The following is a 16936-nucleotide window of genomic DNA, read 5'->3' as shown; positions in this document are numbered from 1 at the left end:
TCTATCTAGCTGTTAGAGGAAATATTTAAAAAGACACTAAATATGTCAGAAAAAATATGACGTCTGATGTTTTACTGTTCGTTAGACTTGATGGCTGCTAATGAGTTAAGATATTTAACTGTGTTAAATATTAAACAAAAAAAAAACCTGAAAGTTACGCTGATAATGATACTAGATTATAAATACATAGTATTATTTTACATGGCTGTGGATTAGAATTAATTGTAATTTATCTTCCATAATACTTGGGTATGTGCCTACTGTCATGTAGGAAATGTTGTTTGATAAACAAGTTATGATTGCTACAAGTAAGTATTATAACGATTATATGTATGTTTTGATATTAAGTTTAAATTAAACAAAAACTAGTAGTAAAATGAGATTTTAATTTTAATTTTTTTATTTTAGTTATTGCTTGTTTAAAAGAATACAGAATACATATTGTTTATGTGCATCAACTGTCAGCTGGAAATGATTTATAGACATTTACCAATTAATTTAAAATAAATTACTTCCATTAGTGACTTTTGTTGTTTGTTTTTGCGAAATAAATTAATATAAAATTTGCTTAAATAAAACATAAATTATGAAATTTTGTAAATTGTGTTATTTATGCAAATTGCCACCTTTCCTTTTATTGACAAAATTCTTGCACAGTGTTCTAAGACTGAGAAATTGGAGAGGGAAATTTAATGTAAAAGGAGGTGATTTTTGATTTCTATTCAAAGGACCATTCAATTCTCAATTTTGAACACTGTTTTAAAACAGAATCTGTGGTTAATATTATGAAAATTAATTGAAGCACGTTTTATAAATTTAATTTATAAAGAAATCCAGTATTTTATTGACTTATTAATGACAAAAGTAATTAAAATTATAGTCACAATTTGCAAAATAATAAATATTTATTTTCTACCACAAGGAACCACTAATTAACAGGAATTAGTCACAATGTTTCCCAAGAAAAGCTTTAATACATATTTATTAACATAATTCTTGTTAATTCTTAAGAACTCTTCATATTATAGTTGCCATTATAATGAATAAGTTCTTCTAATTATATACATCCAGACTAAAATGAATAAACTATCATTTATGCAAATAAAAAAACTCTTCACACTGTAACTATGACTAAGAACGGCCGATATATCTTCTATAAGAAGAACATCATTTCGTATGCAAGAACTTTTTTTTAATAAGTTTTTAAAAAAATTCAGCAAAAAAAAATAAAAAACGAAAAAGGTTTTGAAAGCTAAATTAATGAATATTTTAGACACTGGCAAATAAAGTGTATAAAATAATAAATAGTTAATCATAGTGTTGTTCTAGCATTTTAAATAAATTTACACAGGTAGACAAAATGTGTTTTTGTTTATTTATTATGTTTTTATTTATTTTAAACTGAATAAATTTCTGATAAATATTGCTACACAGTTTTTACATTAGTGGTTTATTTTTGAAATATATAATGGTTTAGAAATGGGATATTAGTCATTTTATTATAACGGTTTATATTGAAAATGTTAATTTAGGCTTAATATACAAATAGAGAATGTATTAAATTGTGTTTATTAAATGCTAATAGGTCCACCTAATAATCAGTTTGCGAGAGTTAGGGGATGTCCCCTAATAAGATAGAGAAGACAAAATTATACCATACCAGCCAGGGATGGACAAAATGCGTTCTATCTATTATGATCTGATGAAATCTGGCCAGAGCATCACAGACAACTCATGGCCACATGTTGCAATATATGCTAAAAACTATTTAAAACTAAGTTGTTGAGAAGTTTTGCCTCACCTGACTTATAGTCCAGTCCATGCCCCGTCCGACTACTATATGATTCGACTGATGCAGAACGTTCTCTCTGTGATATGCTTCACGCTTGATTCGTTCTTGGCCTCAAAAGATAAGCAGTTCTTTTGTGGTAGAATCAATATGTTATCAGAAAGATGGGAAACGGTCATAGCTAACAATGGCATTGACCATTTGTATAAATTTATAAAGTACAAATGTTTCAAATGTTCGATTTTTAAGTTAAACACCCAATATATCAGGTAGGTTGATAAATATAAAATTTCATTTAGAAAAATAAGAATTGCAGAATATCTGATGTTTGATGGGAACAAATTTACAACAACTTTTATAAAAACATCTGTGAGAAAGCTTGATATGAATCGAGAAAAGTAATAAGGACAATAAAATAAGTTTTTATAGAAGTGAAAGCATAGGTAACCGATAAACTTTTCCATAACAAAAGTTATCGATATGAATTTTTCTTTAGGAAAGGTCATCAACAATGAACTTTTCTATAGGAAAGGTCATCAATAATGAACTTTTCTATAGAAAAGGTCATCGATAATGAACTTTTCTATAGGAAAGTTCATCAATAATGAACTTTTATATAGGAAAGGTCATCAATAATGAACTTTTATATAGAAAAGGTCATCGATAGTGAACTTTTCTATAGAAAATGTCATCGATAATGAACTTTTCTTATTTTACATGGCTGTGGATTAGAAAAAGTTGTCGATAACAAACTTTTTCTATAGAAAAAGTTGTCGAAACAAACTTTTCTATAGAAAAAGATGTCGATAACAAACTTTTTTATACACATTCAAATCAATGTTTTGGTCGAACTCTGCACCATCAATTTCAATGGAAAAAAAGTGATTTACTGAATTTCGTTGTAGTCCTACAAGCACGGAAGGTGTCGAACGTTTTGGACGTTTGGACAGTTGATGAGAAAGCTTTCCGCAAGATGGCTGCCGCGTTTGCTCACAATCGACCACAAAAGCAATCATGTAATGTTTGGCATTGTTCAACTGCAATATGGTCGAGTTTTTGCTCCGTTTCGTAACCGTGAACGAAACGTGGATTGACCACAATACACCAGAGACAAAAATCAGTCAAAACATTGGGTTTCTCAGGGTAAATCAGCCAGACCGTTTTTTGGAGGCACTGGGTATAATCCAAATTGACTACCTTCAAAAGTCTAAGACATTATGCAATTTAATGAGGATTTGAAACAAAATTACCGCATTTGGTCAAGAAAAAAGTTACTTTTCACCAGGACAATGGCCCCTGCACATATTTGCAGTTTAAATGGCAAAACTGCATGAGTTAGGCTACGAAATGCTCTCTCTTACGGCAATATCTCAGGATTTAGCCCTGAGTGACCATTTCTTTTTTCCAAACCTGAAGAGAGATTTGACTCCAACGATGAAATCATCTCACAAACAAATACTTATTTTAATGACCCCGAAAAAAGTTATTTTTGGGAAGGCCAATAATAATTTGTAGAAACGTTGGACAAAGTACATAGAGCTCAAAGGAGACTATGAAAAAAATACAAAAATAAAGACAAGAGTTTCGAGATATCCTTCTTCAAAGGACTGATTATGGTTCTTTATTATTTATCCTTATTATCCTCTTTATTATAAACAATATTTTTATCAGCAAAACATTCGAATAAAAGACTTGCAAGGGTTAATGTAACTCTATTTTTATAAAAATTGTAAATACATTCTTTCAAATATATCCCTTAATTTCAATTATCTCGAGAACCACCCATGGTCCCATTCTGAATTTGTTCATGTTTTTAATCTTGCAACGACTCCTACTTAAGGAAAATCTTTGGAAAGTGGAAGACAGCTTTTTTGAGCTATATTTTGTTCCAGGACTATTTTCTAAGCTACATCCTGTTTTGAAGATAAACGGGTTTCTGGAAAAAACTTTTTCAAAACTTTCTCAAGTTACTAACAGTTTTACTTTAGTACCAATAGAACCTACATATCGTTACCTTAATATAGAAAGGCCCTAACTTGTGTTTTTTTGTAAGCCCAGATTTTCGATTATTTCGAATAAAAAATCTCGTAAATACACACGATTTAGGGCCTGGAACATATATAAAAACCAAACTAAAGGGAATTTCGAAATTCTGAAAAATTTTAAATTTTTTAGGGCTATGGAAAACGTATATAGCAAATATTATCGAATTCAGAAAAGTAAAGGTTCAAAAATTAAATGAATATATCTAGTTTTCGATCATAAATAACAATAATATCGATAGCAACTTTTCTACATTAAAAGTCTTAATCACAATAACCGATTATAAATGTTTTACTTATAACAAATTAAAGCTTAATATCAATAACTTTCGAAAATCTTTCACTAAAATTTCCATTAATGAATATTAGTATTCATCTTTAATTAAAAAAAAAATACTAAATTAAATCTCAAAAAAACTGTCTTGACGACTAGTGTTTTTTTATTTTTATTAATATTCATCACCAAAAATAACATCTAATTTGTAACTAAGGTGATTTGTGAAAGGAGATGCTCTTCAGAATTAACAACTGACAGGCAGGCACAGATTAACAGAGACAACAAAACAAATAGACGGTTAGTTTTGATACGTTGACAGCAACTAAATAAAACTTAAATTTATCGATATTTTTTAACTAAATTAATTGCCCGCATTAGTTTATTTTAACTTAAGGCTAAAAATATGCAAATTAGAAATTAAATAATGTTGTTTCTAACTGAAACGGAAATGCGTACTAAAACGATTTAATTGCTTAATGGCCAGCCGAATTGTTGAATATTCGGCAAGATATTCAAATAGTTTATTTTGAGTTTTAATTGGGTTTGCCCCAATGCAGTTTGATTAAGCTGACATCACTTTTGTTTTTCTCACGCACCACAAATCATTCACTCACTTTACTTACCCAGACAGGTTGTCAAGTCCAAGGCACCAGCATACAAGCAACCATTTTTACGCTTAATAATATTCGTCAATTTATCCACACAAAAGCATTCGTTATCATGTTCCGGCCCAATGTCATTGACGAAATTCTCGCCAATCGAATAACGATAACCGGGAATGCCTTTGTACATGATCTCCTTTTGATAGAATAGCTGCACAGAACGACAAATATCGGCACTAAAGATGTACATGGAATCGCCTTTTTGGCGAAATGGTGGATACATAGAGGCATCGGTGCCATTGATTTGATTGCACTTGGAGGTGCCATTGTTGTCACTGGAATTAAGCCAGACTTGTAGATGATGATTGTCATCTAGTTTTTGAATTTCTAAAACTCTCATGGCATCACCTTTGCCAGTGTGGACCTCATAGACATCATGACCAGTGCCATTTTTCTGAAATTTAAATAAAATATAACTTTGAATTATTGTTCATTTTATTGAATGGTTTCCTTACTTACATGATTGAAAAATGAGAATGCCAAACTGCCATCTTTAAGTTCACGTATTGTCTTGGAACCACCATCTTTGATTTGATTACAAATGGCTTTGGCTAGACCCTGGGCATTAATACAAAATCGCACACCATCGAATAGATACTCTTTGACGGTAGTTTGGACAAACATCGTTTTGGGATCATTGAAAATGGCCTTCAAATTGGCATTTAAATGGACCAGCAGTAAAGCCAAACTCGGATCATTTTCACCAATTTCTAAAACCGACTATAATTTATGGTTTGAATTGTAAAATAAAACATTGTTAGATAAATTAAAAATGTAAAGATTTTTATTGTTTTAGTGTTACTTTTTTTTTGGTTTTAAGCGTTAATTTACAAGCATTCATAAGAAGCGTTAATTTCATAAAAAATTTTGTATTTAATTTTGTGACTCTATAAAAATTTAATTAATTATTTAATTATTATATACATGCTATATATTTTTAATTATTTATATACATGCTAAATAGTATTTCCAATTATTTATAAACCAATTCACCATTATTGAAGCTACATATATAAATATTTTAAAATAATTAAGAAATTATTTGTTTATCATCATAAAACTGTTTATAACTTACTTTTGCATTATCTAATAGCGTATGAAATATATTGCGGACCCATTTATAGGGTTCTAAGAATATATACAGAGAAATATCAATTAGTAAATGAATAAAATTTTAGTGAAACGTTGTGAATATGAAATGTATGTTGGACTTAAATATGGTCCTTCCAACCGTATGAAATCCACACCAATAAAACGAAATAATCATAAATATAAAACTTCTGTGACTTGGTTACAGAATTTCGAAATTCGCTTTAGTTTGTTTTTAAAGTTCATATTTTTTAATAGATGTGTACAACAGTTTAGAACTGTTGTTTTGATCTCCTATTAAAAATGAATTGTAGATTTAAATTTTTTTTCTAGAAATCAGTTTCTCATTAAAACAGAGCATAAATCGTCCTTACAATTCAGAATGGGACCATGCTCAATGGATTATAAACTTTTTATTTTGTTCGTTAAAAATTTCAAGAAAAGTCGAGTCTACTGAAAATTCTATTAAAAACCCTAGGACTAGAGGAATAACATTTTAAAGATAAAGATTTATCCAATCAAGTATTACAAAAGCATTTACCATTAAAAACTGAAATGATTTTTCGTGAAGAAAAATAAAATTAAATTAATGTAAAATGGGAACGGATTAAGATATCGTAATAAAATGTATAACTTATATAGATCGAAAGGTCTTTTAATTAATGGATTGATACAGAAATTCCTAAAACGGGGAAATAATATGTTCAACAAAATTTTATTTTTTTTTCATCTGCTTTTTTATAACCTGGGCTTTGAGTTTTTAGAAATTTTTAGATAAGTCTGAAATTTTTCTTTTAAATTTGTGATTTTTCTAAATTTGATCAAAGTGGCTGCATTTTTATATTCTTCACCATGAGTGGCAAGGGTATATATAAGTTTGTCATTCCGTTGTAATTTCTACATTTTTCATTTCCGACCCCACAAAGTATATATATTCTGGATCGTTATAGATAGCGAAGTCGATATAGCCATATCCGTCTGTCCTTTTGTATGTTGAAATCAACTTTCCGTAGCACCCAAATAACTTACATACATGACTCATTAGGGTGGCCCTTAATAAACGAAAGTTGGATTTTGGCCATTCTCACCCCTCAGTTTGGTGAACATTAGTAAAAAAATCATCCTAAAAAAATTTTAGGTAAATCGGTTGGGGTTAAGACGTGCCGCAAGCCCTCTGAAGTTTTGAGATGCATTTACAAGGGGAAAAAAATGCATTTTTTTCAGTTTTTGTAAAAATTTTGCCATTAAATAATTACTTTTGCAATTTAATTTAAAAGAATCGAAATGTGTACGTAATTGTCGTTCTAATGAGACATAAAAAGCAGAAATTGGTCAAAAAATGTTAAAGTTATTAAAAATTCGACAGGCCACTATAACAAGAAATGTAGGTACAAAATTAACATATTTTGATAAACATTAAAATAAAAGCTCATTTTTACTTAAAATATGTCCATATATACTTTATATGAGTTTTTGTCTTCGTAGGATACCGTTAACCTATTCTTAGGTATGAACAAAAAAATAAAATTTTTTTAACTGCAGTTTCAAAACTCCATTTTCAAATTTTTAAAAATTTTGTTAAACAAATTTCAGAATTTTTTGATCATCTCATTGGAGTTTATTAAGAATATAATAGGGAATAAAAATGTAAAGAAATTATGAAAATATCTCTTATAGTTTTTCCGTACCTGCGATTTAAATTTTGAAATTTTCGAGAAAAACCAATTATTTGGCAATTTTTAGGCCAATGAGCTCTATTTCCTTACTCTTATGAATTTTAAGTAAAACCTATTGAGAATATTATAGTCCAGATAATTCTAAATATACTCTGAAACTTTTACTAAAATCGGAAAACGTTAACCCTTAAATCGTGAAGGTCAAAGGTCAAATTTTTCAATATTTGGAATTTCTCTTGGAAAGATTTCGAAATGTTCGAAATGTTGCATATTTTTGGGCCGATTTTGATGAAATATAACACAAAGCCTAGTATTTACAAAAACAGCAGAAAAATTAAAATTAACCCTATATAGCACATGGTGTTAAAATGACCCCAAAACTTCTAAAACCATAAAAAAATATGATTTTAAAAGTTTGGGGTAATTTTAACCCCAAGTGCCATTAAACGTTAATTTCCATTCTTGTGCTGTTATTATAAACCCTAGAGTTTATGTTATATTTTTCTTGAGTTTCATCAAAATCGGCCCAAAAATATACAACATTTCGAAATCTTTCCAAGAGAAATTCCAAATATTGAAAAATTTGACCTTTGACCTTCACGATTTAAGGGTTAACGTTTTCCGATTTTAAATCGCAGGTACGGAAAAACTATAAGAGATATTTTCATATTTCCCTATTATATTCTTAATAAATCCCAATGAGATGATCAAAAAATTCTGAAATTTGTTTAACAAAATTTTTAAAAATTTGAAAATGGAGTTTTGAAACTGGCGTTAAAAAATTTTTATTTTTTTGTTCATACCTTAGAATTGGTTAACGGTATCCTACGAAGACAAAAACTCATATACAAGTAAATATGGACATATTTTAAGTAAAAATGAGCTTTTATTTTAATATTTCTCAAAATATGTTAATTTTGTTCCTACATTTCTTGTTATAGTGGCCTGAGACACGTTAATGGCCTGGCGAATTTTTAATAACTTTAAAATTTTTTGACCGATTTATGTTTTTTATGTCTCATTAGAACGATAATTACGTACACATTTCGATTCTTTTAAATTAAATTACAAAAGTAATTTTTTAATGGCAAAATTTTTACAAAAACTGAAAAAAATGCATTTTTTCCCCTTGTAAATGCATCTCAAAACTTCAGAGGGCTTGCGGCACGTCTTATCCCCAACCGATTTACCTAAAATTTCTTCAGGATGATTTTTTTACTAATGTTCACAAAACTGGAGGGTGAGAATGGCCAAAATTCAACTTTTGTTTATTAAGGGCCACCCTAATGACTCATATATCAATATTCGTCCGGCTCGGTTTCTACTTATTTAAAATCAACAAAATCGGCCCACAAATGGCTGATCTATATCTGTATTACTAAGTGATTAATATAGACAATATGGATATCTTATGATAGATATTTCAAAGTCCATTGCAACGATATAGTAATGGGCCAAAATCGGGAAAAATATTTTTAAGTTTTTTTTCATCAAAAAATTTTTTTTTTCATAAATTCTTTTTCCAAAATAATTTTTTGTTTTTAAAAATCAAAAAAAAAAAAAATTGGAAAACTTGAACTTAAAAGACTTTTTACTTTCATGGATGGAAACCTAACACTTGTAGTAGAACACCAGCTGAGAACTGGTTTCGAATTAAGATTCTAAAAATTATAGTCAAATAAAAACAAGTAAGAAAGTATAGTCGGTCAAGCCCGACCATATGATACCCTACACCAATCTAATTATAGATTAATCGCAATAAAATTAGGTGGCATGACTTCTGTATATATGAAAACTATTTGTGTTGAATTTTATTAGAATACCAAAATTTTTAAGAAATCTACACTAATTAAAATGATTTTCGGAAGTGGGCATTATATGGGAGCTATGACTAATTATGGACCGATCGTCATAAAATTTAGTGACATGACTTTTGTATATACATATATAACTTATTTGTGCTGAGTTTTATTAGGATACCAATATTTTTAAGAGAACAGATTTATGCTAGGTCAAGTGATTTTCGGAAGTGGGCCTATATGGTAGCTATGACTAATTGTGGACCGAGCATCACAAAATTTGGTGAGGCGAGTTTGACTTATATAAAACTTATTTTTGCAGAATTTGGTTTGGATACCTATATAACTAAGGTATTTATGAGAGCTTAACTATTTTCAGATAGGGCAATCGTATGGGGACTTGGAGAAATAATGGACCGATTCTAACCAAATTCAATAGGCTTCGTCCTTGGGGCAATAGAAGAGCTTGTACCAAATTATCTTTCAAAGTGCGACCTGTAGTTTGATTACAAGGTTTAAATGGACGGACAGACGGACGGACGGACGGACATCGCTAAATCGACTCCAAAAATGATCCTGAGCAGATTGGTATACTTTAAGGTGGGTGTTGGGACAATATTTAGGCATGTTACAAACTTCAGCACTAACCCAATATACCCTCCCCACTATGGTGGTGTAGCGTTGGTATAAATAGGTATACCACATTTCCCGAACTTACTCTATATATACTGTATCGATTATACCTGAAATTTAAATTTTAGTGGAATAGAAATTTTGAGGGTAAAATTTTGGACCTGTCTGTAGAACACTTTTTCTGTTTGAATGAAATTACTCCCAACATTTTTTCTATTTTACCTGATCATATGATTGGCGCACAGTGGGCAGAATTAACATTTTTTTATCGGGATAAGATTTGACGTGGCCGAAGCCATGGAGTATTTGAGTTTAAGTTATTAAAATGGGCCCTACAAATACACCAGGTGCGGCGCTATGAATTGCGGGATTCCCTTTTGTCAAGTTTTTTTTTTACACTTTGTCATTAAGAATGACAAATTTAAAAAACGTTGAATATTTCATTGAGTTTTGTTAATAAATAAAGATTTTATTATATATTTATAGAGTTTCTAGAACTAAATTTTTTATCAAAATTTTAATAGGAATGCAAATATCAGGAACAATTTGATCCACATTTATTCCGAACTATTTTTTTTGTTTGGATAAGTTAATATGCCTCATTAAAACTCCGCCCTTCAAAAATATTGCCCTCTTTCTCTTGCTCTGAAATCACTTGTATATTATTGGTAATTTAGTTGTATAATTAACAAGAAAAAATTCTAGTCCATTCGGTTCAAAAGTACGCCCTATATTTATAAAAAAGCGGACTAAGGTATGGACAAATTTTAAAATTTCAATTTTGGAATGTCTATAACTCGGAAATTATTAAAGATAAATGGCACACGCGAGCATCTTTTTCAAGAAATCGGATGGGAGACCAAAAAATGGCCAACTTTGAGCTCTCATAGTACATTAGAAGGGCCCATTTTAATAACTTAAACTCGAATACTCCATGCCTTCGCCCATGTCAAATTTTATCCCGACCAGACCAGCGTACTATTTGTTTCGATTGATGCAGAAAGTTTTCTCTGGGATACACTTCACTTTGATATTGGCTTGATTCGTTCTTGGCATCAAAAGATGAGGAGTTCTTTTGGCTCGGAATCCATATGCTACCAGAAAGATGGGAAAAGGTCATAGCTAACAATGGCCAATACTTTGTGACTCTGTGACAGTGTTGCCAATTTATGGTGAACGAAAAGGGCTAAATACTTAGAAAAAAAAGGTTAAAAAAAGGGCTAAAAAGGGCTAACATTTTTAATTAAAAAAATACATATGTACATTTGACACAAAAATCAACTTAGAATGTTACATTTGGCTATGCCGAATAGACAAACAAAAATGTATGAATATAACACACGTTCAAATGCAAGAAATTAAGAATATTTATTCCTGTATGTTGATCCTTAACTTTAAAATAACGTAATATGGGGCCACGCGTATATCATATGCCGATGTTTTTAAAGCCTCGTATTTATCACCTGGCCTGCAAAATGCTCCTAGGCAAATTTTTTTATATGAAAGACAAATTATGTATAAAGTAATCCTTTGTGATAACTTCGATGGAGAATATTTTGATAAGTGAATATATGGCAAATATGCCTCTCATTTAATGCAGAAAAAAAATATTCTAAAAATTATACACGTCACCGGACAGAATTGATTTTCATTGGCAAAAACAAAAATTTTGCCATTAGTTAGTAAACATATCAAAACTAAGGTAGCCAAAATATGTAAACATAAATATTTAATTTAAATTTAGAAAAAAGTTAATTTTCCATATTTGATCAGATAAAAATGATCATAGCTAAATTATTATCGATAATTTCATTCTTTCTAAATTTGTTGGATTGTAGTCTTTGAAAACGGTATACTACATGGCATGTGTTATTAAATATTTGTTAAAGTACTATATTTACGTCAATACATCGCCCAGATAAAGTTAAAAGTATTCTCTTTAACCCTATATATGATTTTATAAACGCCCGGACCCGCGCGTAAAACATTAACATATTTATTAACAATTTTTATTCAAATAACGTCCATTTTCTCTATATTAGTTATGACATTTTTTTAATGTATTGAAGGTCCAACAATTTGTATGTGCTTAAATTGTTTACTGGTTCAACATTTTTAGTTAATTTTTGTCATAATATCCCTACCAATTTTTTTGAACTGATTTTACTAATTTTCAACAGCAAACATTTCAGATCATTAGAGTAATTATATATGGCTAAATGAAAATAAAAAAGGCTAAATAAATGGCTAAAGGCTAAAAAAAATTTTTTGTGACTAAACAAGATTGAAAAGGGATAAATTTAGCCCAAATTTAATAAGTATAAGAGAGAAGTGTTAAACAAAATATTTAAATGGGCTTTAAAAACATTATTATTTTTAAATTTAAGTAAACAAATTTCTGCAGTGGTCCAAAGTAATTAAATTCAAATTTATTTTCAGTTAAATATCGATTTTATTATGTTATTTCACAAAATCTATTTTATTTTGTCATACCAAAACTTCCGGAATTTTAGACAAACATATTTTTGCTTAATAAAAATCTTAAAGAAGCACCAAAAATCACTCATCCACAAATAGTAGACAAAATTAGCACAAAAAAAATAACGTCATTTATTTATTAGCAAATTAGCAATTAAGCGTAGCAATCAACCAGAAACTGACACTAACTTTAAATAAATTTAATTCATGCGAAAATAAATGTTTTTGCTAGTTTTTGTTTGCTGTTTATTATTATTTAATACAAGTAAATAATATTGTGTGTTATAAAATAACAGAATTCATTGTTTTGTAAACAAACTTAGTAAAATAATGTTATAAGTAGTTTAGCAAATAATTTGTTAGCGGTTTTTAACATGCAACATATTGGTAATACATCCATCCATCCATCCACACAAAAACAAATCTTACAAAATAAACAATAAGACACACAAACACACTTACTTATTGAAGACATGCAAAAACTTGTTGACAAATAACGATAATTATAGTTTAGAAACGAAACGAAAAGAAAAAATATATTTTATCTATGTATGAATAGTTTGCAGATACAGATCAATGGACCAAGTACTTTAACATAGATAATATTTGTTAGTATAATTTTCTATTCATCAGTGGATATTTGGTTTAGTGTTTTTTTAATAACAATATGAATGAATGCATGCAGTTTAAATAACAGTTGATGTAATTAAAATAGAGAATATCCCCTCATTATATTATCAAAAATAACAGTGGCGGGTGAAAATATGAGTAATCGAAATTAAGAATTCATATCAATGTTCAAATGTTGAGTAGGTTAGAACTAGGGTTTTTAATTTCCCGACCTTTTTTGATTCCCGGGAATCGGTACATTTTTTTCTACATTCCCGGGTACCCGGCTATTCCCGAAATATATAATGATACTGTAAATTAGGAATATTATAGCCAAATTTCATATAAAACTTAATGTTATAATTACTAAATATCAGAGCTTCGAATTAATTAATAAAATTTGAGCTTGTCAGCCATAAATCCATTCCTAATATTTAATTTTAAAGTTAATTAATAACAGAATAACTCTTAATGATTAAATTTTTGTTAAATCAAATCATTTACAAAATTAATTGAAAAAATTGTCTTAAACCTTTTTGTACTAGATTTTAATTGAAGCTATTTTGTAATGGATTTGAAGAAGAATCTTATAGAAATTAGAATGATTTAATAAGAAACAAATTCTATAAATAATGAATTCTCTTTTTAAATTTTCATACGAAAAACCCCAAATAAATAGTAATAAGTGGTCTATTATTGCCAAGATATTAGCCAAAAACTGTAAACAACTTTTCACTGTTCTAACTTGTTTTCTATGTATTTTCGTCAGTTTTTAATTCCCGGGTTTCCCGACTAAAAATCCCGGGAATCGGGTAGTGAAAAATTGGCTAAATTCCCGGGAAATTTGTACCGGGAATTCCCGGGATAAAAACCCTAGTTAGAACTTATTTTGCACTTTTACGGTTTTCGATAATCTTAAGGTCTTTGACATCTAAAAACCATATAGAGATCCCTAACTAATGTAGTATCTTTCAAGCAGATATACTGGCGATCTTGAAATACATAGATCTTGTGTTGAAAAACGTAACCTGGTTAAAATAGGTTGACTTTCAGGCAGCACTAAAGTCTCTGTAAGCCCACAAAGTCGAATCCAAGCTGTTACATGACTGTAAGCGATTGTAGATGATTCACAAGGACGATATTGCGGACGAGCTTGCAAGGTAGTGCTCGGAATTATCCTTAGATATAAGGGATGAGCCATTATCACAGGTGGAAGAGATCTTGCTTCAGAAAAACCAGTCATAGAGGGGCAGTAGTGTCTGAATGAGCTACATAGCCCATTAACCCAGACTGGATTTATCAGGTACCAGACTATTACTTGAACTCGACAAGAATAGTGTTAGAGTGATGGTGGTTATGATCGGGGCTAGGTCGAACATATGGGACAATGACATATTGGAATTCTGCAGAATATGGGGAGATGAAGAGGAGTTGAAAGTTGTGGAGCATTTATGTGCCAATACCTGGGACTTGAACATAACAGGTTTATGTGATTAGGTCGACAATTTCATAAGGGATTAGAAAATGTTGAGGATTTAATAGGGTCTATCGTGTGGAAGTTGCTGTGACTCTGTATATGGCCTAAAACACAATTTTGTTTAAATTTGTCATGTAGCGCTTTGTATGGACGAAAATAAGTACTTCAGCATGTAAAATCGTTTGGCGTGAATAACTTTGGTGAGGGAGCCCACAAAATATTAATTTTTTAATACATTTTAGGTTAATTTAAGTTGGTCAAGCTCGACCATATAATACACAATATTAAGTACAAGCCCAAAAACTTATTTCGTTTATTCATTTATGATTTTCAGAAGTGGGACTTCATGAACTATAGTCATGAAGTTTAACGCGTGATTTATTTCTATATGAAATTAATTTATGTTGAGTTTTTTAGGATATTTATTAGGGTATTCAATTAATCGTGTTTCTGGTTTAATCGGTTAATCGAGCAAATAATTAATCGACGTTTAGATTTATTCGATTAATTTAAAATTATTCGATTAACCGAATAATTTCTATTTTAATTTTAAATTGAATTTTGTGTACAAAAACATAAAAAATAATAAATAAGGAATTTGATATAATTTTTGTAAACATATCGCCTATTTACGTTGTTGCACTTCATAACTCAAACTCCGTGTTTTTTGAACTGAGTAATACAAAATATGCGCCGTTCTATAATCTTTCATATAGTTTTATCAGTTTTCAAAAAAGTCAATTATTTTTTTGTGTGAGAGTGTTTTTTTTGTGGGTTAAATACATTTGGGTTAAAAACAGATTAGAAAGATATTAACATCTACTATTTATATTTCTGAAATCGCATGATTTGTTGAAAATTTATTTAAGAAATAGTAAAATGTCAAAACATTGAAAGATGTTTTTCTCGAAACGACTTTTTTGGAATTACGATGTTGTTTTAGTGAGATCTTCTGAAATAATCATTTATAAAAATAATACAATTTAAATGATTTTTTTCTTTAGATTTAATAAAGCTTTTCTTGGAAAAAACTTTCTCGCTGATTGTATATGTTTCAGAAATCAAAAGCATGATAAAGAACATTCCTTTTTGTATTGTTTTAGATTTTGATTAGTTTAATAGTTTCGTTTAGTTATGATAAAAGTCTCATTTAAAAAAAAGTTTCGTCTATACATGTAAAAACAAAGTTTCAAAGACATGTAAATTAAATATGTCAGTTGTTATATATACTCACTAATCATGTTTATTGGATGTTCAAAAAATATCTAATATTAATTTGAAATTTGTATTTGAATTGAAAGGGAAAACTTAATACATACACATTGTTTAAAGTGCAAAAAAAAGGAATTTCGGTTAATCGGTTAATCGACACAAATTACTCGGTTTATTTGTTATTTGAAAATCGGCAATTTTAAATTATTCGAACAGTTAACCGTCCAAAATTAATGGGTTAACCGATTAACGGTTAATCGATTGAATACCCTAATATTTATATGGAAACAAAATTTGGAACCAATGTGGATCCAAGTTTCCTTAAATCAATGTCATTATAATTTTTGACATTTTTTATTTTTAAATATCGAAATTTTTAAAACGTTGAAAATGTGTTCCAGAAACTAAGTCTTTTAGAAAAGTGCCTACTCACTGTGGTTCCAAATCAAAATCTAGGTGGACAAAATTATTTGGCGCTCTTTTTATATAGATTTGGTGTCTGCGATTCCAAAAAAAAAAAAAATTTGAAAAGATCAGTAGAAACTTTTTTCAAATTACAGTAGGGTCTAGATATATAAAAATCATTAATAAAAAAAATTAAAAATATACGTTTTCATGTCTTTCTGAAACTAAATTTTTAAAAAGATCTGTATTTACTATATTTCAAGTTACAGTAGATATATTAAAATCAATAATAAAAAAATTAAAAAAAGAAAAATATTTCTAAAAAAACATTTCGGCGGGTGCTGGCGGCTACAATTTTTTACATGGACATTCCCCAGAAGTTTCTTTAAATGATATATATAGTCATTGGACGGGCTTCGACGGTCTTTTTTTGGCAAGCTATATAATATTCTTAGAAAAAAATCAGTATATTGAGACCCAAGTTTAAAGGACTATAACAGGAAAATGGAGAGGCCCATAAATATAAGATATACACATAATACAAGGCTATATCAATGTTTATCTATGTTTTGAAGTATGAATTTCTATACGGTAAAACAATTGAGATATGTGTAATTTAGTAAAGCAGTAAAATATTAAAAAAAATTAACGAAAATATGATTCAACATTTATGAACTTCTGGCGCTTCTGTCGAGAAAACGAAATGTCCAATTGAAAAACCCATTTGTATTGGAAGAGAGCAGATTGTCAGCTTTCGAAAAAACTTAGTTTTTCCAAATTCTGGAGAT

The 16936-nt window shown here is 29.3% G+C and overlaps 1 protein-coding gene across 1 annotated transcript in view; it reads right to left on the bottom strand.

Moving 5' to 3' along the window:
* The window catches only part of Snmp2 (Sensory neuron membrane protein 2), a 94879-nt gene that overhangs the window by 46167 nt on the left and 31776 nt on the right, over positions 1–16936 (bottom strand). Inside the window, exons 5-7 of the mRNA XM_065502847.1 lie at positions 5846–5898; positions 5230–5490; positions 4732–5164 (exon numbers count right to left, since the gene is read on the bottom strand). Coding sequence (XP_065358919.1) covers positions 4732–5164; positions 5230–5490; positions 5846–5898 — 747 coding nt within the window. The remainder of the gene's footprint in view (positions 1–4731; positions 5165–5229; positions 5491–5845; positions 5899–16936) is intronic.

This window comes from Calliphora vicina, chromosome 3 (genome assembly GCF_958450345.1).
Source record: "Calliphora vicina chromosome 3, idCalVici1.1, whole genome shotgun sequence".
Classification (NCBI taxonomy): domain Eukaryota; kingdom Metazoa; phylum Arthropoda; class Insecta; order Diptera; family Calliphoridae; genus Calliphora; species Calliphora vicina.
This window is presented reverse-complemented; position numbering and strand designations above follow the sequence as displayed.